This window comes from Nothobranchius furzeri, chromosome 3, assembly GCF_043380555.1.
Source record: "Nothobranchius furzeri strain GRZ-AD chromosome 3, NfurGRZ-RIMD1, whole genome shotgun sequence".
In the NCBI taxonomy this organism is placed as follows: domain Eukaryota; kingdom Metazoa; phylum Chordata; class Actinopteri; order Cyprinodontiformes; family Nothobranchiidae; genus Nothobranchius; species Nothobranchius furzeri.
The window spans coordinates 78969280-78994643 of record NC_091743.1 but is presented as its reverse complement, the minus strand read 5'-3'; the positions used below and the strand labels follow the sequence as shown (position 1 = coordinate 78994643).

Genomic DNA, 25364 nt, shown 5'->3' with positions numbered 1-25364 from the left:
CTACAGTAAGATGAAACTTAATCCACAGGAAGGCAACAAAATGTAATCAAAGAAAGACCTTTTGATTTTCAACATGGCAGAGATGTCCACCCAAAAACCTATAGCAGTTCCAGTGCTAAAATAGTCTCCAACGCTGTACATTCCGTCAAATTCCATGACTGTTGACAGTCTGAGGCCATAGTATAGCTTTAGTTCACTATAGCTTTTGTTCACAACACAAAAAATTTTTTCCAGAATTTGGTTCTTAAAGTCTATGTGTTGCAATAAATATTTGCTCTTAGGCGTGCTTGACTGCTTGCTGAATTTAAGACAATTGAGCCTAATTGTAGACGTTCCGGAAGGTCATTTTACACACCGATGGGACTCTACGCACATTTTTGTGGCAAAAGAAATCCAAAATCAGGACGTCAGTTGGACAATGCAAGTTCATGGAATGACTGATTCTATACAACTGTGCAAGCATTCACTTGGTGGATAAAGAGGAATAGTGTCTCCCTGATGGTCTAGTGGCTAGGTTTCGACGCCCTCACCGTCGTGGCCCGCATTCGATTCCTGGTCAGGGAAGAGTCTCATTTCTGTACTCTGTATCTATTGTCAAAAATCATTGTTGATGACTTAATTGAGGAAATGGCTGCTTTAAGATAAATAATTAAAAATAGGTACATTTACACTATCATTAGGCTAGGTGATCTTAAAAATGGATTAGTAAAGACATTTGAACCTAATTGTATAAGTTCCGGAAGGACATTTACACACCGATGGGATTCTAGGCAAATTTTTATGGCAGCAGAAATCCAAAATCAGGACGTCAGTTGGACAATGCAACTTCATGGAATGAATTACTATATACACATGTGACACAAGCATTAACTAGGTGGATAAAGCAGAAGATGCTCTCCCTGATCGTCTAGTGGCTAGGATCTGATGTTTCATTTCCATATTACGCAACTACTGTAAAAAATCATTTCTGATAACATGTAATGGAGGAAATGGCTTATTTAAGATAAATAATTACAAATTGGTACATTTAAACTATCATTAGTTTAGGTAATCTTAAAAACGGTTTAGCAAAAACTCCACCAACTGCTTGATTTGAAGTACAACAGCAGTTAGCAGTTCCAGAGCTAAAATTGTCTCCAATGCTGTACATCAGGGAGACACTGCTTCACATTATCAAATTTAGTTTTCAATGGTGTTTTACGGTCTCTTTTCTCTGTTCTTGGTGAAGTTTGATCCTCTGATGTGATGTTTTTTTTTTTTTTCGTTTTCCTGCCACTTTTTCAATAAAGGCAAATCTCTTTCGAGACGTGCTACCATGTTTGCACATGTTCTACAAATACGCTCTGATTTTTTTCATTCTTGGTTTAAATTTAATCCCTAACACGCACATCTGTCGGAAACTGTCCTGTCTTGTAGTTTTCGGTCAAATATTAAAACAGAATTGTTTATAACTTCGTGGATTCTTAGATTTTTACTACAAAGACGACAACTACGATTTACATATACGCCAGACGCCATCTTACTACAGGTGAAAAACTACAGCGTCGCGCGATATAGCTGTCATTTCCAACTTTTTTCTGATTGGTTATTTTTGAGCTGGCCAGTCCCGCCTCTCATGGTGCTCTTTGCCGAGAGTTAGCAGACTCAGTCTCTGTGCAGAATTAAACAGAGAGAGTCTGGCTTGCCAGGCTAACAGGCTGGTGCTAAAGAAGCCCAATAATAAGATTCTAACACAGACAAGGTGCTTGTGGTTTTTCATAGCCAAACCCTTTTGAACAGTTGAAATTATTGAATTAAAGCTTTGATCAATTATTCTGAGACATCTGAGAAATAAGTCACAACATTAAGTTTAAATCTAACTTTTGTCAGAGATCAAAGTCAGTGATTTTTGTTTTCTCTCCCCTAAATATCTACTGTATGAGATTGGTTGTCATTTTTGCAAAAACCACCATTTTGTTTTTGTTTAATTTTTTTAATTAAGAAGAAACAGAATAATTATCAAAAAAGTTTGGATTTATTTTTCAATGGGATGTTGATATTAGTGGAAAGTTATGTGAAAAAAAAATAAATTGACCTAAAAGTTATTTACTGGTACTTTTAGTTTCATTCTTTTGTGGAAATTCAGACATTGCTACAAATTGGCTTTGATTTCAGGTTTCCAATTATTAAAGGGCAGTTCCATCCAATTTTTCCACTGATTGAGCATCTTTAATCTGCTCACATTTTCAAACTACAACACCTGGACCAGTGGTTCCCAAGCTGTGGTTCGTGATCCACCAATGGGGTCCCCACCAAATTTGTGGGAATTCAGCACATACAAGTGCCTCGTGATTTTTATCTTGAAAGGCACTGTACAAAAGATCAGCTATTCTTCTTCTTCTACAACATGTTTGTACTGAGATTGTAAGGTTAACACACAACCAAGGGATGCTCAAGGACAGAAGACTGGGAACCACTAAACCTGGACCAAATTCTGCTACAGTGTGAGCAGAATCTGTTAAACATATATATTGTGATGTTTCAAACTGTAATTTGATTAGTGAAAACAGTCTTTTTGTTTTCTTTCTTTAATGTGAGAATTATTTATTTAAAATGTAGAAAATGTTGAAATTTATCTTGCCTGACCGGGCACATCTCTGGGTGCTCAGCACCCCTAAACCTCTGATGCGAGAATCGCCTCTGCTGATAGTCATCTTTTTGGACTGTGGGAGGAAGCCAGATCACCTGCGGGGAACCCATAAATGCACAGTGAGTACATGAAAACTCCATGCACAATTCGAACCTGGGACCTTCTTGCTGCAAGGCAACAGTGCTAACCACTGCATCGCTGTATAGCCCAAGAACTGAAATGGATTTAAATATTTTTTAGATATCATGTACAAATACCTAATTTATACTGTTTTATCTTCTTTAATATTTAATTTTTTAATTATTGTTTTGTAGATTGGATGTGCTAATGTGAGTTTACTCATTTGAGTACATCAGTATTGTTTTTTATTAAGTTATGTTTGAAATGATATCAAGAACAGCATTCGTTCTGTTCTATTGACGCAGACGTAAACAGGGAAGCTTTAAGCTTGGTTTATGCTTGAGGAATGCCAGTTCACACTCCAGATCGGTAGAGGGCGATAATGTACTTCACGTTGTAAACCTTTAAAAAAAAAAGTTGTGCTGCGCATGCGCTTTACATGAACCCTCTCTTCACATCCTGGGTGAGTTCAATTCGTTTTTGTTGGTGTTTGGCCTAACAGGTAATTCTACTTGCTTTAGTTCTGTTTTTTTCCGAACAAACGTTGACTTTAATTTGCTGTAAGTTCTTCCAGCGAGGCGATTTGTCCTTTCTGATTAAAACGGGTTAGCTTAAACAGCATGAAACATAATTAGCTTCCGTTAGCGTGTAAAGGTCCGGCATTACTCCTTTGGAATAGTAGGATGTTCTAGGAAGGTCCCGTCATTCTCGCCTCTGATTGGCAGGAAGAGCTCTCTCTCATACGATTGGCTATTTCATGTAACAATAAACCGTGTTCTCTCGTTGCAGGGTGTTCAATCTCTCCAGCCAGATTTTGAGGAGTTTAGTGAAGAAATTGTTAACTTCGTGCTATATTAACCATCATGTCCTGTTTTGCAACAAACCTGTTTGTTTCTTTTATAAAAGAACCTGAAAAACATCAAATGTGTAAATTTTGTTGCATTTAACACACTGTTAGATGACTTTATCTGTTGGCTCTTAAACACTGGGGTTATATATATTACTATATATAGGCCAGGGATATTCATTGTCGGGCCTGGAGGGCTGGTATCCTGCACGTTTCAGTTTTAACTTCAATCAGCAGGTAATTATCAGGCTTCTGCAGGGCCTGATGAGCTGCTGCGCAAGTGAATCAGCCACTGAATCAAGTGTGTTGAATCTAAAAACGTGCTGGATACTAGCCCAGCAGGCCCGGGATCTCCCTCCTTAAGGCTATCTTATGTCTTCACTTTCATAGGTTAGTGTTTGCAAGTTAGAACTAGAACACACATATCATCTGTTTAAATGTGCATTATTTAATAGAAATTAAATTCAAAGCTGATTAAGGTTTAGACCTATTTTTCATACGTATTCATTATTCTAGAATAGAAATAGTCAACACAAAGCTGTGAAAAACAGGGAGGTTTTATTATATTTAATTGCCAGGTTAAGGCACACATGTTTATCCTATTTACTCTGCTTTAAGAAGAAGCTTTAGAGCCAACAGATATAAAGTAATTGCTGGGTTTCTGCGTCACTAAATTAGGGCTGCCACAAACGATTACTTTAGTAGTCAGCTAGTTGCCAGTGACGATTAGTCGACTAATCGTGTCATTCATAAAAGTTTAGCTTATTGCACCAGGATGCTCTAATGCTGGGGTGTCAAACTCAGTTTTGCTCAGGGGCCACATTGAGGAAAATCTAGTCCCAAGTGGGCCAGACCAGTGTTTTTTTTTTTTTTTTTTTTTTGTTTTAATACGATCAACATAAAACAAAGCTGGAGCCTGAGGACAGTGTATCCAAAATAGTTAAAGCACAACATCACCATTAATAATAAAACACCTGAAGTGTATTTGAAAATGTGAAATGCAAAACAAAAAACCCAAAGAGGGCAAGCTCAGTGATTCAAATAACTGATTCACAGATCACATGGCTATATCAGTGTCATACATGTCTTTGACTCCTGATACCTGACATCTTTTAACTTTCACCAGTAGTTTAATTGAAAAATGAAAGCTTATTTTCAGACTTTACATTGTTAAGTCTGAAAATAAGGTTTACGCAATCATCTCGCGGGCCGGATTTAAACTGTGTGCGGGCCTGATCCGGCCCGCGGGCCGCATGTTTGACACCCCTGCTTAATATATCCATCATTAGCTTCTAGATTGCTGATGCTGATGCTTGCAAGGCCTCGTAAGACATCGCCTCGCAAGGCCAGGTGCCTTGACATTGAGAAACACAGAGAGTCTTTACAGCAATCCTCATACTTTGGACATTTGTCATTAACTTTGTTGTTGTTCTGATCATAACAGGTAATTACAGATTTGTGTGTTTTGGTCCACAGTCAGCTGATCTCTGAGGTTCTGTTAGAATGACATCAGTCAGAGAGAAGATTGGATCTTCTGGGTTCCACCGAACGGTGCTGAAGAACGGCTCGCCTTACTGCTATATGAAAGTCTGCCTGTTAGTCTCTGGTTTTTAGTAGTTTTCCTGTCTTTGGTGCATATCTTTGATCTTGTTGGTGACTTGGTGCATTACTACTTAAGGGTTTTACAGGATCAGGAAACCAGACTGAATGCAGTTGAACTGAAGAGTTTAATCATCACTGGTCTGAAGGATCTACATGGAGAGGTGAGCTAAACACATCTATTGTTATCAGAGCTGTGACTAAAGGCTGCATTCAGTTACTGAAATGCTTCTACACCAATGTGCTTCAGGTGGGAGCAGCGCTGCCCTTTGATGTGTTGAAGTTTGATGAAGGGTCTCTCACTGCTGTGCTGCGTGTTTGTAGTGGGTGAGCCCAATGCTGCTGCTTCAAACGTCTGACTAAATACACTTGATGGGGTCTGATTGTTTTGATATTTCTTTCAGAGGTCTGGTGAAGTTGTGGAGCTCCCTAACTCTGCAGGGTTATTACCAGAGCCAGGCCTGTGCCTTCAGAGTCCTGCAGGTCAGCAGATTTAACCTTTAGCTCAGTTATTTCTTAGATTTTAATTTGAATTCACCTGTGTGATGTGACCGAGGGTAAAGCCTGGTTTATACTTCCGTCAGCTCGAGTGTGGAGTCGCACTCAAGCATTGACAGAGGTGTTTCCCCTTCAGACTTCTCCATCACCTGGGGAGCGTTGCAAAGCAATTCCTCTACCTGTACAACAGAGAGCATAGCACCTTTCACCATTACAGTCATGTATCTGGTCCTAGATGGTGTGTTTACATGCTTTGATTTATGTCAGAGACTATTTAACATTGACAAATTTGACCCATATTCTGCTCCACCTCTTCACACTTGACTTCCAAATTACCCGTCATTTCTGTCCATCAATAAAATGCTTGCTAGTAGGGCTGCAACGCATCCTCGAGTAACTCGAATGATTCGAGGACAAAAAATATTCGAGGATTTTCCGCTGCCTCGAGGACTCGTTAAATAGACCATAGCTGAAAAAAACTGCGTTTTGCACGGATTCTTTGTGTTGCAACACCTGGTTACGTCACAGATTATACGTGCCATGCACTCTACTGCACAGCGCGCAGGCGCAGCAGTCTTTTAGTCTTTTCAGCTGGACAGCCGACTATGGCAGACGCCACGGAAATAAATGAAAACAAGCAAGACCAAAACGAGGGATATAGGAAGCGACCGAAGTTATCCAAAGTGTGGGAGCACTTTACGTTAAAAAGCAAGGAAAACGTCGTCGTATGCAAGCATTGCAAGGTGGAGCTAGCATACCACAACAGCACTTCTTCCATGCTGCAGCACCTCTTAAGAAAGCATCCGACTGAGGGCATGAGTGGACGTGCCGAGACCAGGTAAATAAGCTTTTATTTCAGGACGTACATGTTGACTCAAATGTAGTGTCAATAAAATACATTTATTTGTTATGAGTTAGTTTTAAAGTGCTGCTTTAAAATACATCTGTTAAAATGTATATTTTAAAAATTGGTTTACAATTTAAAAAAAACTTTGTTTGAATGATAGTTTGTTAAAATTATCCCCAAATTCCAGTTAATTTTCATGAATTCCCCTATTTCTTGTGCACAGTTTCTAATTTTAAATATTTCCAAAATTCCCCAGCATAGCCTTGCATGGAAATGTACCAAATCCTAATTGCAATTTAGGAATGTTTTACTTCACTTTATTTATTTTTTGCCTTTTTTTCAGTAAAACATCACAACCTGTCCTGGATAGATTTCTGCTGAAAGCACCTGCCTGCACCCCAGCACAAGCAGCTGTACTGACAGACCGCATTCTAAATATGCTGGTTACAGACATGCGCCCACTGAGCATGGTGGAGGATGCTGGCTTCAAAGCGATGATTGCTGCTTTCCAGCCAAATTATGCTCTTCCATCTCGGACCTTTTTCACAAAGCGGTTGAAAGAAAAATATGAAGACATCAAAAACAAGATGAAGAAAGCCCTGCAAGAGACTGACACCATAGCACTTACTACTGATATCTGGACAAGTGTGGCAACAGAGGCCTACATGGGGGTAACGTGCCACTACCTAGAAAACTGGAAAATTATGTCTCATTGTCTTACCACTATGCCCTTGGAGGAGAGGCACACAGCTGCAAACATTGCAGATTGGATTGAGGAGGTAATTGCCAAATTCAGCATTCCACCAGAGAAAATCAAGGCTGTTGTACATGACAATGGTGCTAATGTTGTAGCTGCAACAAAGATTTTGCATGCAAAGCATGGATGGGAGCACTGAAATGTGCAGGACACACCCTCAACTTGGTTGTGCAAAACACTTTAAAAAGCCAACAGGCTATCTCCAGGTGTGTGGGTGCAGCAAGAACTCTTGTCGAACATTTTAAGAAAAGTGAATTGGCAAGCACAAAGTTAAAGGTCAAGCAGAGGCACATGGGGACCAAAGAAAACATGCTGTTGCAGGATGTCTGCACACACTGGAACAGCACCTATGCCATGTTGTCAAGGCTGCAAGAACAAAGATGGCCAGTGACTGCTACATTGTCTGACCCAGAAGTGACCCAAAGAGGGAAACATTACCTGGATCTCAAATCTGACCAGTGGAGCCTGATTGAGGAGCTCAACCAGGTCCTTGAGCCCTTCCACTCTGCCACAGTTTTTATGAGTGGAGAGCAATATGTTACGCTTTCTGCACTTCCACATGTTGTTGACAAAATTAAGAAGTCACTCCAGAGTCAGAATCTCGAGTCACCACCTGTGGTGTCATTCCAGACTCATGCAAAAGAACAGGTCACAACAAGATGGAAAGACTTGGGTGAGTTCAAACCAGAGTCTCCAAACATCACACTGCTTGCTGCTTCTCTGGATCCCAGGTTTCGAAAACTCAAATTCTTGCCTGCTGACCAAGCATTTGGAGTCAAAAACGCATTGCAAACCATGGCACTTGCTGTCAAGCAGCAACTGGGGCCTACTGGATGTGGAAATGAAGCATCCAGCACAGCAGAGGGTGCTCCATCTACAGCGCATAAAGACAAGATGACCACATCCTTCCTTGACTCGGACTCCACCAGCAGTGATGAAGAGCAAGATGAAGAACAGCTGTCAAATGAAGCTATACAGAATGAGGTAAACATAAATAATGCTTTGTTTTTTTGCCCCTTTTATTTTGGTAACAATTTCCTATAAGGCAGTTCAAATGTTCTACTAGAACAGAAAATGAATATTTTATAATGTTGAATAAGCCAAAGACATTTTTAGATTTTGTTTGTTTGTGCTTTTTCCCCCAACTGTCACAGGTCTTGGCATATTTCGGAGAACAGTCCCTTCCAAAGAAGGATGGTCCTCTGATCTGGTGGAAAGCGAATGAATAACGCTTTCCAACATTGGCGAAGCTGGCAAACTCCCTGCTCTGTATTCCAGCTACATCCACCCCATCCGAGTGGTTGTTTTCAGCAGCAGGTAATATTGTGTCAAAGAAGAGGGCAAGCCTCAGCCCTGAGCATGTAGATAGGCTCACCTTCCTTCACTGCAACCACAGGCTCCTTGGATAGATTGTACTTCCACTCCCCAGGCAGTCTCTTGAGGACAGTTTAAAATCCTTGTTTACAGTAGTAGGACTTGTGGGCCAAGTTACTGTCTTATGTTAGTTCTGAATATAAAGTTGCACAATTGAAGGGCAGTGTTAACGGCACAATTTATTGCACATTCTTTTTGATACTAAGAGTGATAACTGCTTTTTTGTTATTCAAATAATATTTTTATTTTTTTATGTAACTGTCTCAGGGAATGTTAAGTTTAAAGTAATATTATTTATATTTGTGTTTTCATCTCAAATGTTAAGGTGGAAGTAATTTTAGTTCTCTGATTTTTCTAAAGAAACAATTACTATTTTCCATTATACAAACACATTAATAAAATGTCATTTATACATAAGGTTTAAATTTGTTGTTCTCATTATTAAGTCTGTCTTTTTTATATTGTATATTTATAATTGAACCTTAATTTAGCAAAAGTATGTTTTATTCGATTATTCGATTAATCGATCCGGATATTGATAGAATACTCGATTACTAAAATATTCCATAGCTGCAGCCCTACCTGCTAGGTATCTTTGTGCTCCTTCAGTCACAAGTAAATAAATGTTAATATTTTCAGACTTTTTCTGCAAGGAATCTGTTCCATGTCTGTCGCTAAGTATCTTTTTGACAGGACAATGGCGGTGCTGTTGACGAATTTATAGGGAGCGACGACTTGACCAATCACAATCTTGCTGTCTCAGTAACTTTTGATGGATAGTTAAATAGTTGGGCATGTCTATCAGCCTTTGTGAGCCTGTTGGAAAGTCCTTGCGCCAATGCAGAATGGCGTTGCGTGTCTCCGTACCCACGCAGATGGAGAAGTATAAATCAGCCTTTAGGGTGGATTAACTCAGCCTGCTTAATGAACTAAACCATTTTCAGAAATGGAAAAGAAAAATCCTATTTTTTAAAACATTCTTTGCAAGAATGCAAATGAGGCTATAATAAAACGTGACTAGACCAACCCACCATGGTTGGTCAGGATGTCAGACTGTAGATCACCCAGACAGAGCATACAAACACGAGGTGTAAACAAACTGGCTTAAGCAAATACAATCATGTAAAAACACAAAGACAACATAGGATCATGTTGTATTAGAACGTGTGCACTTTGGTTGTGCCTAATCACTCAGTTTTGGGTTGAGAATAACAAACACCAACCTAAGTTATCCACAATGTGTTCAGAACAGTGTCATTTAAGAGCAGCTGAATGCAGGTTTGTAGTTACAAGCGCGTGAAGGTGGGGGTCAACCAAACCAAAGCCCCAAGCGTGACCTCTGAAGAGAGAGATAAGCTCTCCAGATGAGGCGAGTGCACGCCAGAAACACTAGAGTCCAGGACAGAAACATTTAGGAACACACCTCCCCCACCTGCTGCAGGAGTTCACATCCAACCCTGACACCACATGGGTCGTAAATCAACGCTCCCCCTCTCACACACAGACACACATTGAGCTCACATCCACGCACATAGACTGTTTACATGCAGCCAATATCCTTGTTATGATCGGGTTAAGGTCGGTATTTGGGTTTCTAAGTTGATCAGAATAACTCGTTTACAAGCATAAATAGAAAGCGTTACCTCTAACTTGCATAACCCGATTTAAATGCGGACGTTGGGGTAGCGTCAGGACGTATGGACTACGTCCAGACGCAATATGCGTCATTTCCGGTTCTTCTTGTTCCGGTATCCGTGAAAACATGTTTCCCAGTTCGGAAGAGATAGCGACCGCGTTTGTTTGCGCTTTAGTTTCCTCGTCACTCCAAAAGTGTGCTGTGCCGCGACTCGCCATGTTGCTCCCAACTTGTTGTTTAGTTCCGGTGTTCTGGCGCATACAAGACATCTCGCTACTCAAAAGACCAAGATTCCTTGCGAACAGAGCATGCGCAGAACACACGCGTTGATGGGGATATCCCGATATGCATTTACACGACCAAACATTCGGGTTAGAAAAGGGTTGCCCCAGGTGTAGTAACCGGGTTTTTTAAAACCCGGTTATGAGCATATCCGGGTTTTTGACGGTGTTTACATGGACCTGCGGAACCGGGTTATTGTGAATATTCAGGTTTTAAAAGGGTTACTGGGTGCATGTAAACGCACTGATGCACACACACAGGTTCACACGTCACATGGCACCAGCCAAGACACAGCATCTCCCAGCCAACAGCAATGGCAGATCCAAACTCAAACACAGGGCAGAGCTCTTATCAGACAACAGCACAACATCGACAGCTCCAAAGCAACCAAATTAAAATTAAAAGTTTGACCAAAATGCCAAACCATTAACCACACGTGTCTGCAGCACAACACCATTCACACAGTTTATGAGAAAAAAATTGAGTGGGGTCTGGCTGCCCTTAACAAAGTTATGGCCAACAAGATAAGGATAACAAAATTATATTTTCAATAATAATATAACAGCATTCATACATTTATTTATATAAAATTTCACATTTATTTATATAAAATGACTTATTTCATTTTCTTTTAACTTCTTAGTTTTACTTCTCATTTTGACTATGTATAATGCACTTTTTGACTCCTTCAAGAGGAAACTCTTCATTTTAGCTGTTTATTATTACTTCTACATGATTAAACACCTTATTTTAGCTGTTTATTTTAATTTATTTAGGAGTAAACACTTTATTTTAGCGGTTTAATTTAACTTCTGCATTGTTTCTAGTTACCTGTGATCATTTCCAACCTAAGGTGAGAGTTTTTGGTCAGCTTTTTGTCCTGCTCGCAGGACCAAAACACAGGCTCTCAGTGACCCCTCCGTAAGCGGGACCAAACCCGGCCCTTACCGGAGACGTGAGCTCTCAGAAACTCACTGCCACACCCACAGCTATTTATCAGCTCATTTGATCAGTGCAGTATGTCAACCACCTGGTGGCAATTGTTGTGCCAACCCCACCAGATGCCACTGGCTACACAACATTTTGTGGAAGTTCACTACATCATAGATGTTTATGTTCATTTATTTTATAATATAATTGCACTGTATAACTCTTGCTGTCAGTATTTGCAATATATTTTTATCAAATGGGGTCTGTATTGAGTAGGCTTAAATAAGTCAAACCTCAACCTAAACCCTTTGAGTTATTGTAAGAATCAGGAGTTGTTTTTGTGATTGTCTTGTTTTTTTTTCTTTCTTTTTCTCATCTCCCCCCTCAGATTGTGCCCCGTTAGATTTTGACCAAATAAATGAATAAAAGCCAACATTAATTTAGAAATCATCTTAAATAATAGAGATCTCAGTTTCTGTCTAAATAATTGTGATTATCCTTTTTGCCATAATTGAGGAGACCTAGTGAGTAGGTTTGGGCATCGAGCATCGATTGTAACCGGCTCCAACTGTTAGCTTTCCCAAAATCGTTCAAAGTTTTTTATTTCGAATCCTAGTTTCGATTCCTGGAACGCCTACCGGAAGAGGAATCCGCCGCCGATCTCTGTGAAAAATAAATGTGATCTGCAAATTGTGATCAACGCTTCTCAGAGCCGTTCACACCAGCTGTCTGTGTGCAGCACCGAGTTCCCCCCCCCCCCCCCCCCACACACACACACACAGATATACAAGGAGTGCAGAATTATTAGGCAAGTTGTATTTTTGAGGAATAATTTTATTATTGAACAACAACCATGCTCTCAATGAACCCAAAAAACTCATAAATATCAAAGCTGAATGTTTTTGGAAGTAGTTTTTAGTTTGTTTTTAGTTTTAGCTATTTTAGGGGGATATCTGTGTGTGAAGGTGACTATTACTGTGCGTAATTATTAGGAAACTTAACAAAAAACAAATATATACCCATTTCAATTATTTATTTTTACCAGTGAAACCAATATAACATCTCCACATTCACAAATTTACATTTCTGACATTCAAAAACAATACAAAAACAAATCAGCGACCAATATAGCCACCTTTCTTTGCAAGGACACTCAAAAGCCTGCCATCCATGGATTCTGTCAGTGTATTGATCTGTTCACCATCAACATTGCGTGCAGCAGCAACCACTGCCTCCCAGACACTGTTCAGAGAGGTGTACTGTTTTCCCTCCTTGTAAATCTCACATTTGATGATGGACCACAGGTTCTCAATGGGGTTCAGATCAGGTGAACAAGGAGGCCGTGTCATTAGTTTTTCTTCTTTTACACCCTTTCTTGCCAGCCACGCTGTGCAGTACTTGGACGTGTGTGATGGAGCATTGTCCTGCATGAAAATCATGTTTTTCTTGAAGGATGCAGACTTCTTCCTGTACCACTGCTTGAAGAAGGTGTCTTCCAGAAACTGGCAGTAGGACTGGGAGTTGAGCTTGACTCCATCCTCAACCCGAAAAGGCCCCACAAGCTCATCTTTGACGATACCAGCCCAAACCAGTACTCCACCTCCACCTTGCTGGCGTCTGAGTCGGACTGAGCTCTCTGCCCTTTACCAATCCAGCCACGGGCCCATCCATCTGGCCCATCAAGACTCACTCTCATTTCATCAATCCATAAAACCTTAGAAAAATCAGTCTTGAGATATTTCTTGGCCCAGTCTTGACGTGTCAGCTTGTGTGTCTAGTTCAGTGGTGGTCGTCTTTCAGCCTTTCTTACCTTGGCCATGTCTCTGAGTATTGCACACGTTGTGCTTTTGGGCACTCCAGTGATGTTGCAGCTCTGAAAAATGGCCAAACTGGTGGCAAGTGGCATCTTGGCAGCTGCACGCTTGACTTTTCTCAGTTCATGGGCAGTTATTTTGCACCTTGGTTTGTCCACACGCTTCTTGCGACCCTGTTGACTATTTTGAATGAAACGCTTGATTGTTCGATGATCACGCTTCAGAAGCTTTGCAATTTTAAGACTGCTGCATCCCTCTGCAAGATATCTCATTATTTTTGACTTTTCTGAGCCTGTCAAGTCCTTCTTTTGACCCATTTTGCCAAAGGAAAGGAAGTTGCCTAATAATTATGCACACCTGATATAGGGTGTTGATGTCATTAGACCACACCCCTTCTCATGCACATCACCTAATATGCTTAATTGGTAGTAGGCTTTCGAGCCTACACAGCTGTAAGACAACATGCATGAAGAGGATGATGTGGACAAAATACTCATTTGCCTAATAATTCTGCACTCCCTGTAAACAAACACGTCTGCTGAACATTTACTCCGTAATGTAAACTTTAACTCCTGCAGCGTAGAGGAAACTTGATAAAATACGTCAACACGGTGGATTTAATAGAAGCTTTAAAGAATAAACTCTGGACGGTGTGAGGTGAGTTTGTCTCACTGCAGAAATAAAAACTCACGCAGAGCGTCAGCAGTCAGACGCAGCCGCTCACCAACACTCATGTGTGTGTGTGTGTGTGTGGGGGGGGGGGGGGGGGGGTAGCGTGAGCGTCAGAAGGCTGAACAATAACCTGCACAATAATTGAAGTCATCATTCTAGAGCAGCTTTCTCTGTGGTGGACCACACCAGCTTCTGCCACAATAAATAATAATAATAACAATAAATCACACAAAGTTGTGAACATTTTAATTTCCTTTCTGAACTATTTCTGTTGAGAGTTTTAATGTTTAAAATATGTTAGATTGTTACTGACAGCAGCTACATTTAAGTTTCACTTCCTGTTCTGACTGATCGCTGCTGCAGCATGGAGGTGTAGCTCTCAGTCATCCTGGACATGATCATCCTGAGAGTTTTAGCTGAAAACAGCTGGACGTTTCTGGATATGTTGGAGACATTTAGCCTCTCATCCCAGAGGCTTCTTCCACACTTTGGTTGTGGTCAGAAACAAACACACTGGTTGTGCTGCAAGTCTTTTTCTCTTTTTCTCTAAAACATGTTTTGGTCTAAATGAAGGTGATGTTATTGTTCATAGAATTAAAATTCATGTTGAACTTTAGATTATTTCATCAAGTAGGACCTGTGGTTAACTGGCTCATGTAAAACATGTCATGTATTGAAAGAATCGGGAATCAATAGGAACTGGAATCGAAGTGAGGAATTGGAATCAGAATTGGAATCGTTCAAAATCAAGCGATGCCCAACCCCACTAGTGAGCATGTTGATTAATTATAACCTTTACACATACATACAGAGATATAATTCTTCTACAGACTTCTGATTATACTATTGGGTGTTACTGGGATTTAAAACAAATGTCATGGTACCCTCTCAACTATAGCACAGATACAATAGTGGGGAACCCCTTGGGGGTTAGGTTTGGACCCACTGGTCTAGTGGTTTGGATGCAGTTAAGATGCTGTTTGTGATGTTTTCTGTTTGCCTTCAGGTGTCTCCATTCCTGCTGGCGCTGACCGGAAACAGTCGTGATCTGCAGCTGGACTGAGGCCAAAGGCTGTTTTCTTTAACCATGGATTTTGTTTGGAGGAGATTCGTTAACAGGCTTTGCTGTTCATCCATCAGAGCTCCTCCTCCCCTCACAAGGCAGCTCCATGTTGGACAGCGAGCATCCCTCATCAAAACCTTTTGCTCTCATGACTTGGAACTGTTTGCTGCTCTGACAGGTGACACCAACCCTGTCCACCTGGACCCAGCCTATGCCAGTACCACCTGTTTTGGGAAACCCATTGTGCACGGTGTCCTCATCAATGGCCTGATCTCGGCCGTGCTTGGCACCAAGATGCCTGGGCCCGGCTGTGTCTTCTTATCCCAAGAAATCCGCTTCCCGGCACCGCTGTATGTTGGAGAGGAAGTACTGGCTGAAGCCAAGGTCCGTCAAATCAAGATGTTATTTGCCTTCATTACTGTGACGTGTTCTGTAAAGGACAAAGTGGTGATGGAGGGGGAAGTGATGGTGCGGATGCCTGTGGGACAACGGCAATAGGACTGAAAGGAGAAAGAAGAGACTAAGGCAAATGGGACAGAACTGTATTATCACATGTTGTATGTTTATAAATGGTTTTCCCTACAGATGGGGTTGGTTTGTCCATAACTGACTTTTCTCTCAAGGGTGAAAACGTTGGCAGTAAAAATTAAAAATACTTCCCTAAACAAAATCTTTTGTTTCTAAATCTACAACGTGTCATTATCTAAAAAAAAAACCACAGGGAGGGAGCTTCAGTAGTGACCTTCAAGAAACAAGTATTACTACACTTAAACTGGGAGGGGTCAAAGAAAGAAAATTATCTTTTATATAGCGCCTCTCAAGATCAAAATCACGAGGCGCTTCAAAAAAACAAAATTTTCAAAATAAAAAAAAATCTTAAAGAATTATTTCAATATTTGGTTAAAATTAGAAGTTAAAAGGCAAAGCATTGCAGCTTTATTTATATAGCACTTTTCAAACACAGGGCAATAATAATGTGAAATTTAATAGGAAAGAGGAAAATTAGTGGACCTCCGGAAAGGCGGCACTGGTAGAACGCCGAACAAGGAGGGTGGTGATGAATGTCCCGCAAAAGCCAGCTTGAACAGGTGAGTTTTCAGCTGCTTTTTGAAGGAGACCAGAGCTCCAGAGGATTAACCAAGAGTCCTGTCTGCCTACAGATCAAAGGTGAAAAGGTAATTTCTCATTTAAGAACAACTAGGAAGTAAGGATGTTGTTTCACAAACAATGAAGCAGTCTTATTAAACAGACATGGACTATGAACTTTTTAAAGGAATGCATGTTTTGTTTATTCCTTATATGTTAATTGTTAGTTGTGACCCGTTGTGTTCTCCCAACGAGAGTTTGTATTTGTTCCAATTGTAAATGAAGTTTAAAAAGGGGATGTTACTCTGTTGGAAGTTAGTTTTTCCTGATTTTCTTACTTCCACCTCCAGGCCAGCAGGGGGCAGCAGTTGTGGGTCACGCGCTTTCCTTACACCTGATTACTAGTAAATCAGCGCTTCCAGGTTTCACTCTACCAGTTTAGCTGCTGTGGTTCAGAGTTCTCCCGGTACTTGACCGGTTCCGCCTCAGTGGTCGTGACAACCTGACGGGATGTCGTTCCCGGAGAAGCCTTCGGTCCCCGGCCGGTTGCTGTTGGATGACTCGGTTCCCTTGTCGGCGGTGATTGAAGGCAGTCAGAACCTGCAGTCCCACACGGTAAGTTTGTACCGAAACCCACCGGTACTCTAACGTGGACCGTCGGGCGTGTTCTGTCCGGTCAGAAGCTCGATTCGGTACCGGGGCTTTCTGATCTTTGAGTGTTTGGGCATTTTAAATGGACGTTAATTTGATAGTTTCGTTATCGGACAGGACCTGGGTCGGTTTGATAAGCCCTTCATCGGACATTTGACCCGAGTGATTGAGCAACTTCCTGGTGCTTTTTCCGCCTATTTAAAGGGTTCTGGAGTTGTGGTGGTCCTTTCCACGCCCCGGCAACACGGAACACATGTACAATCCAGCGACAAATGATCCAAACCAGGCATAGTGTGAGGTCCTTTAAAGTGGAAAATGAAGACATAAGCATTACATTTGATGCTGCAATGACACATTTCGCGGACACAAGAGCCTTGGAAAACCGCGAATAATCCAACAACCGTACATAAACAAACAATCCTAAAACAGACTGGGTGTTGCAGCAAAATTTGTGACTTACTGTAATTTCTGACTGAAGGGGGCGCTAATGAGTACTTCTCATTTTCTAGGTCTTGTACAGAAAAAGGAAGAGCACTCACGTAAACTGCGTAACAGCTGTCACAGCTGGGATTTTGGGCTTCGCCGTTTCTTCAGGCGTTTGATTAACATTGCAGTTACTGAAAATGTAATTAAAGCTGCAAGCAGTGTCGCTTGGCTGCTCTCCCTTCCTCCGCACCCCTTCCACCACACCCCCGGGACTCTATCAACCCGCCCCCTGCGACCAGTATCGCAGGAGCGCACCCCAGACACCTCAACGTGCTTTCAACGGCGATCATTGCGGGCTGTCACCTCATCTCAATCCGACTCAATCTCTCATCCAAGCCTGCTAACAAACTCTGTACCTCACCATTAGGTGGCACGATAACCCACCTCCTATGAAACAGTATGTAATGCTCAGCTGAGTTCCCAATGTACATGTTTTTGATCAGGTAAACATCCCAGCTTCTAAAGAGATTCGGTACCCACTTCCTGCTTAGGTTGGGTTGTGGTCAGGGACGAAATTTTGATTTCAGAAGTGGGGGGGACACAGCAGGCTTGTGCGGATTTGGGGTGGGGGGTGTTATGTAAAGACCCCTTGACACGTCACGTGCCCATCTCAATAATTTTTCCATCCTCAATATATATATATATATATATATATATATATATATATATATATATATATATATATATATATATATCAGAGTTAAAAAATGTACAACTCTATTATTATTTTTATTTATTATCATTATTGAAGTGCAGTTTTGGCTGTTGACAATGGATAGGCCATTGTATTTATTGTTTTGGGTGTTTTTTTTTATTGCTTTTGGTGCAACATTTTCTAACAGGGAGTGAGATTCCTTTTTTATTTAATTTTTGTTTGTTATTTTTATTCATTTAGAAGTTCTGGTTCTGGACATTTCAATGTTAAATGAAGGTTTATTTGTTGCATTTTAAAGGGTGTACTTGCATTATTATGATATATTAACATTATATTAGTGGTTATTTTGGTCTAGATAATGTTGACAATGATATCGTTTATCATCAACAATTTGTTGGACAAAATATCGTCCAGCAAAATGTGTTACTTTCCCAGGCCTAGTCAAAAGTATAAAAAGTATTTATACATAAACGGTCCCTCCTGAGATCTGGCCGTTTGTTCATTTGCTGTGTTAGAGGACATGCTGAACTAACGTTTTACACATGATCATCACCCTAACATTTGAGTGTATAAAAACATATTAAATATGTTTTTTCCCTTAAAAGTGTTTAAACAGTTGTTGCATTTCAACACACAAAAAATAAATGGAATAAATAAGATAAATCTAATGAAAAGTGTACATCTTTGACATTAAGCTTAAAAAAATCTGTTGACGATGATGATACTGTTCATTTTTCAGAGCTTTTTAATGTGAAAATATACATTGCAATAGATAAGTTTACAATAAAGTTAAATGATAAAAGTTTTGAAGTTACACTTCTACTACTACTAGTAATAATAATTATGATAATAGTAATAATAAAAAAATAATTATTATAATAATACGAATAAATTGTGTCTGAGGAGTCAGTTATGTGGAGTAGATGAGTTTGTAAAAGTTAGTTTTGAGTATGTGTGTGAAGGAGGAGGTGAGTCTGAGCTTAATGCAGGGGTGTCACATGTTCCAACTTACGTTTTGACTTTGAAAGAAGTCTCTTATATCCACTTTTCGTTTTCTTGACATGCTGCCTCCTGGCTGTGCCTAACTACCAAAGACTCACAAATGAACACTTATTCAAATGTTATGTAATGGAAGCTGAGCTGAGCTCTGATATTACACAGCGTCTAGTTGACGATGTGACTCAGTACCGGTGTTCCCTAGCGGCTCCAAACTAGCAAAACAACGTGAGCACGTTCTGACAGTTTACAACTTGAGTGACAGCAGCAACAGCCAATAATACGTTAGCAAGAATCAGCAGACCCAATAGATTAGCTTTTGGGCGGGTCTAATAGGAAACCGGTTTCCGTTTCGGTCCTAGTGCTCAAACAAATCCATTTAATGGAGCGTAACATTGTTTTTGGATGGAAAAAAGTGCAGGGGACCAAAACTGCCTTTTGAAAAAGTGGGGGGGACATGTCCCACCCGTCCCCCCCCCAAAATTACGTCCCAGGTTGTGGTTGGCGGTTTTCTGAATTTACCACCCCGGTGGGTTAAACTGTCTTCCTCGAGTAAGCTCAGCAAATTGGGTGGAAATCTTAATAGGAATCATGGTGATACACTTGTTTGAAAAATCAGAGGGCCGTGTTAAAATTCAAATCTATTCCCATTAAGCTGTTCGTGGGTTGACAACGATCATTTATGTGAAGTTACGTTCAAATCAAATCATGCAAATGTCATAAAGTGCAAACCATGTTTTAGGAGGTGGTGTTATAGTGATTTCATTTGCTGAGCTAGTGAAAACATTCACCAGTGTTGTATGATAAAACACAACGATTATGGCCTGTTTGTGACTGGGCTTGTTGAAGTTGTTCAAGTTTTAATTTATCTAGATGGTGCTGTCTTTAATCAAAATAAAATCTCTTTGAGCTGTTCTTGAGAGAACAAAAACAAACTACTACAAAACCATCGTTGTCAGCCTAAGATGACCTCAATGATATATTAATATAATCGGTCACAGTGCCCCCTACATAACTTCATACAATAATAACTTCTTAGATAAAGGTCAGATATGAATCAAACTTTGTCATCATTTGACTGCACCAAACATGTTGATGTGGTTGTTGGTTCAAACCCCATTTAGCTCTGTCCCCTTTCAGCTCTGGCTCTACAGTAGAAAACACATGGAACATCTGATATGATGCGAAATTAACAGAAAACCATCAATCTAAGATTACCTCAATGGGATTTTTATGCAGTTGGTCACTGCACCCCCTAGATAAGTTCAACCTTTAATAACTTCAAAGAACCAGATCAGAATAGCATTAAACTTGGTCTGTATTGTCACACTACTAGTGTGGTAAACATAGAGCACCCCCTAGTGGTGAGAAGCGTAATTTAATGGCAGGCTCAGTGGAGATGCTGAGTGGAGGTGACCGTTCCCAGTGTCTGAGGTCGCGGGGGTCATAATTTCTGTGCCGCAGACGTGTCCCAAGCTGCGGCACAGGGCCGGAGCGGCAGGGAGTTGCGAGGGCCGAACTACGCTGCTTGCAGCTTTAATTTATTTGTATTTGCAGTAGAACAAATGGAATCAGTCCAGACTTCTGAAAGACTGTAAGAAAAAAACAGTTTTCAACATTCAACAAATCCCCCACGATCCGTTAAAACATTCAGCAGATATCGTTCTACCTAAATTATATAAAAAAATGACATTTGCAGTGACTGCAATGATAATCGAATGCCCGAAGGAACAGTGAAGCCCAAAATCCCAGCAGTATACGTAAGTGCTCTTCTTTCTTTATAACCCCTAGAAAATGAGAATTGCACTTTACGCTAGATCACAGATTTTGCTGTGCCACCAGACTCCATGTCCAAAAATGGGAACCCAGAAAAGTTTGCTGACAGGTAACAGCGGTAGCCGATAGCTTCCAATGCTAAAGCTTGTGAGGTATTTATACATCATTATTTCTCCTTCAGGTGAATTGAACTGAAATGCCCTGTTTCCATGGAAGCAAACTAGTTTTGTGTGACTGGGATTCTGATAGTTAGTTTTTTTTTTAAATCTCGTGATCATGTTTTAGGTGGAAGGAAGTTTCATTTGACTTTCAATTGTAACATTTGGAGAAGTAGTTTGTGGAAATGATCACATGTTGCTGTTGTCTCTGTTGTTCAGGAGTACATCATCAGAGTCCAAAGGGGCGTGTCCTCTGACAACAGCTGGCAGGTAAATGCACCAAACACTGCTTGATCAAATGCTTTAGTTTGTTAAAATGGTCCAACTAGAACATTAATCTAGAACCAGGAGGGCTGTGCTCTGCTAGCAAGTTCAGCAAGACAACGCCTCGAGGCATGGGCATCAGAAGTATAACAAATGTTTATTTATCTTATCAGTAACTATTTGTTCACCACAAACCTCTAGCAGTTTAATGCAGAAAAGACTAAAACATAGAAACTTCCAATAAAATCTTGAGTGTGTGTTTATTTTAATCCTTGTTGATATTAATAACAGCAGGTGGCAATGAAGGACTGCCTTTGAATTTAATGAACCATTTTAACATTTAATTAACAACCACATCTCTTTGTTTTATGCCTATTTTACAAAGCAATAATGTAATTTATCCCAGTCCAATTAGTATTATTACTAGTCAAATTAAAAAATACAGATATCAACAGGTATTTTGTTAGAAGTATAATTTTATCTAAGGATATCCAGCAACCGTACTGATGTGAGACATCCCCAAAACCTTAAAAAATTAAGGTGGACGTTTGAACATTTATTGGGCAGATTATATGGGTATTCCAGATTATTTATGAATCTGTTGTTCCAAGTAAATATTAATATTCCAGATAAACATAATAACCATCTTACTATCCACAGTGAACACTTCAGATATCTTAAATATAATTCTCCTTAGGACAAATGATGTCACATTTTCCATTCATGTGTGTTGGGTTTGCAGCGCAAACTCCACACATACACCCTTCCTGTCCAGAATGTACATGGTGAAAAATGATTCTTAACAGAGGAATCTCTAATTTTAAGTAGTTATAATTAGGAAAATGAGAAATGAAATAAATTGTCAACAATTTTAAAGCAGAACCTAATTGTTCTTAAGACTTAAGTTCTGTCTATCTGAAATAAAATAGTTTTAATGTAGGTTCAGATATTGAAATAAAATTTCTGGTAGCTAGAAGTCTTTTTACTTTATTTATTTAAAATAAGCAGTTTTATTAGTATTCCAACATAACATAACATTCCAAACCTTTTTTTCAAGGTTTACACAATTAAAACCATATAGAACAAGTACATTTTAAACTAAAACTAAGTAAAACAGTTCTATATCAGTGAGGTGCTCTCAAGATTTCTTCATTTAGATTTAAAAACACTGCAAAATAAGCTCTGTCATCTTCCATTTTGTCTGCAACTCATTCCAAGCCGATGGTGCTGATGGACAAAGGCTGTCTTTCCTAGTTCAGTACATGCTAATGAGATAGAAAGTAACAAATTATCTTGCAGGCGAAGACAATAGCGACCTGAGGTTTTAGTTTTAGCAGGAAACTTATGTGGGAAGGTAGCAGACCGAGTGTTGCCTTGTATATAAATCTGTAAAAGTGCGATTTCCTCCTGATTGTCTGGACGGGCCGTCCCACCTGAGACTACAACTCGCAACGATGAGTCAAGGAGGTTTGGTTAGTGATGAGCCTCAGAGCAACATGATACAGTGTCAAGCGACTGAAGACATTTAGTAGAGGCATTCTTATACAAAATATCTCCATAATCCAACACAGGTAAAAATGTTGCAGCAACAGGTCGCATCTTCCCACTAAAAGAAAGAAGCATGTAAGCCAGAGTGCGCCCCATCCTTTCTCTGGCCAGACGCCATTATCACCAGTAGAACTGACTACTGTAATGGCCTGCTTTCTGGTCTTCTCAGAAAAATCATCTCAGGTTTACAACTTTTACAAAATTCTGCAGCACGTGTCCTGATGAAGACCGGGAAGCGGGAGCATATTACGCCAGTCTTAGAATCATTGCATTGGCTTCCCGTATATTTTAGGATTAATTTTGAGGTTCGTCCCAGTGCTGTCAGCTGATTGAAGCCTTGCCCTCATCTCCAGGACCAATCTGAAGATCTGATTTGTCAGTTTTATTTCTCTTCCCATCTGTCCACCGTCTCCCTATGTAACAGGCATAAAGCTGTCATGTTGTGATTTACAGGTAATCCGGCGCTACAGCGACTTTGACATCCTAAACAGCAGCTTGATGGTGAGTATTTTTTTTTTTTTTTTTTTACTTCAGTGTATCCAGTGTCATAATCGTGTGTGTGTGTGTGTGTGGTGGTGGTGGTGGTGGGGGTTATTAGTCACATGGTAAATGGCCTGTATTTATAGTGTCTTCTAGGGTCCTCCAACCCCCAAGGTGCTTTACAACACAAACAGCCATTTACCCACCCACGCACATAAACATTCACACACTTTGTGTGCCCTTCCAGTATTTTGGTTGTCTTCACACCAATGACTATACATATAATATGGACGATCTTATGCTCCAACCAGGAACCTGAGATCTGCTGATCGGTCGCTTTTGTGCGTCCCGAAAATGAGGCATAAATCTCGTGGAGAGCGGGCCTTTGCGTTCAATGCTCCTAAACTCTGGAATGCTCTCCCCCTTAGTGTTCGACAGGCCCCAGAACTGGGTCGATTTAAGTTGGTACTGAAGGCCTTCTATCATTTAGCTTTTATTCTATGATCTAGTTTTTAGTGTTTTTTACGTTTTATTGTGGCTCTGTATTTTATTGTTGTATGGTTCTTTTACAATTTTTTAGATTTTACCTCTTACCTCCTATATGACTTTTATCTGTTTTTATCTTGGGGTTTGTCCTTTTTACTGTACAGCACTTTGGTCAGCTGTCATGCTGTTTTTAAATGTGCTATATAAATAAACATGGTATGGTAAACCCTCCACTGTCACCCGTAGAGATAAATTGAAGCCCAGTGGTTTCCACCACAGCCAACTTGACCTTGTCACAGTTCTTGTCACTCTGAGAAAATACGTAAATGGAGCTGAGAGTTAGGCTGAGAGGGTGGGGCAGATGATTGACACTAGGGCTGAACGATTTTAAGAAAAAACTGAACTGCAATTTTTCTTCAAACAAAGGTCCAACACTAGCCTGCCAAGCTGTCCTGTATGTTAAGTGAAAAGATGGTCTAGATTCTAATCTAGTACAACAAATCAGTCACATTAATATTTACTGTCTAATCATACTATAAAAACATTTAAAGCTATTAAAAATTTCTCCCGTTATTATACTTATATTTAAATTTTTAATGTGCTCGTGAAGCAACTTTTGATTTTCATCTAGAGAGGTGCTTTATAAAAAAACATGTTCTCGTTCTACTCCAAAAATGCACGGAGGAAATCTGGAGGTAGAAACAGCTTTCAAATGTATTAAATAACAAAAATGCCTACAGTTTTCACTGCATTACCAAGGCAGGCTGGCTGCATGTTTTTCGAAGTCATCTTTCCTCACTAAAACTCCGCTATAAAGCCTAGTTTATGCTGCGGTCAGCTTCATGAGAGAGACTGACACATTGAAGGAGACATTCTGACACCTTAGCTTGTTTGAACTAACATGTGCCATCAGAAACATTCAAACCATTTTTAAAAGAGAAGTTGAACTTTCAAGTCGACTAAAGTGCACAACTCCGCACTCGCGCTGATGAAACCAAGCTTTGGAAATCAGCCTGAACCAACCTGCTGATGTGGGAGGAGTCTCTCTCTCCCTTACTCACCTATGGTGCCATTATTATTATCATCTCTAGCAGCATTGTGTGGAGAAATAAAACAGTGAAAATAACTTAAATGTGCAGCTCTGTCAGCTGTGGAATTGGGCTTGGCTCTGAATGGTACCCCCCCCCCCCCCCCCGTGCTGGCTGTTGCTGCCACCGTAACAGGGGGGGGGGGGGGGGTAACCCCAGATGTAAAAAAATAAAGAGGTGGGAAATATTCCAGATGTTAGTGAAGCATTAACTACATGTGTGACTGCTGCAACTACTGTAAGAGCAATAGATTGGAGCACCCTTGTTAGAATGGTGTCGAGTGGACATGTAGTAGGGTGGCTACACGTGAGAAGTTTGGACACACAGTTCTCAGTGAGAGCTTAAATGAAGAAAATGAGGCGGTATGGCTTGCAAAGGTGTCTGCTTACAGATTGCTGGTAGGTGGTGGAGGCGAAAGGTTAAGTAGAGTTTTAAATGTCAAAAATAGTTTCTTAGTGTCAGAAGGACTGAGAATTTTGTCAGTGTCAGTTTCTTTGCATCGGTGATGCTGGCAGAGAATGAGGACAGTAAATTTTGATAGATCATCAGGGTCTTTTATTTTGTGACATTTCAGCTCTGCAGCTCTACCGGAGGGTATCATTTAGCCATGGGTGTGACTGAG

General features: G+C 40.3%; 4 protein-coding genes across 9 annotated transcripts in view; all 4 read left to right on the top strand.

Moving 5' to 3' along the window:
- Nucleotides 1–3126: 3126 nt before the first annotated feature.
- On the top strand, nt 3127–15738 carry rpp14 (ribonuclease P/MRP 14 subunit). Of its 2 annotated transcripts, none has more exons than XM_070549573.1 (6): nt 3127–3212; nt 5073–5191; nt 5275–5359; nt 5446–5522; nt 5600–5678; nt 15012–15738. In XM_070549573.1, the coding sequence occupies exons 2-6, from the start codon at nt 5100–5102 to the stop codon at nt 15066–15068; spliced, it is 390 nt and encodes a 129-aa protein (XP_070405674.1). In that variant the 5' UTR covers nt 3127–3212; nt 5073–5099; the 3' UTR covers nt 15069–15738. The 2 variants fall into 2 exon arrangements, with proteins under 2 accessions (XP_070405674.1, XP_015829798.1); XM_015974312.3 differs by having other exon boundaries at nt 3191–3251.
- LOC129159262 (E3 SUMO-protein ligase ZBED1) lies at nt 7243–8741 on the top strand. Its single transcript, XM_070549572.1, has 2 exons — nt 7243–8281; nt 8452–8741. Exons 1-2 carry the CDS (start codon nt 7424–7426, stop codon nt 8524–8526), a joined length of 933 nt encoding a protein of 310 aa, XP_070405673.1. The 5' UTR covers nt 7243–7423; the 3' UTR covers nt 8527–8741.
- LOC129159263 (hydroxyacyl-thioester dehydratase type 2, mitochondrial-like) lies at nt 15093–15738 on the top strand. The gene has a single exon (XM_054736924.1). It carries the CDS (start codon nt 15093–15095, stop codon nt 15564–15566), a length of 474 nt encoding a protein of 157 aa, XP_054592899.1. The 3' UTR covers nt 15567–15738.
- A 768-nt stretch (nt 15739–16506) lies between these two features.
- pxk (PX domain containing serine/threonine kinase) overlaps nt 16507–25364 on the top strand; it is a 64635-nt gene continuing 55777 nt past the window's right edge. For 4 of the 5 annotated variants that reach the window (XM_015974309.3, XM_015974308.3, XM_015974311.3 and 1 more), the window contains exons 1-3: nt 16507–16769; nt 21096–21146; nt 23142–23189. In XM_015974309.3, coding sequence (XP_015829795.3) covers nt 16665–16769; nt 21096–21146; nt 23142–23189 — 204 coding nt within the window. In that variant the 5' untranslated portion in view covers nt 16507–16664. The remainder of the gene's footprint in view (nt 16770–21095; nt 21147–23141; nt 23190–25364) is intronic. The other variant, XM_070549571.1, reaches the window with a different exon arrangement.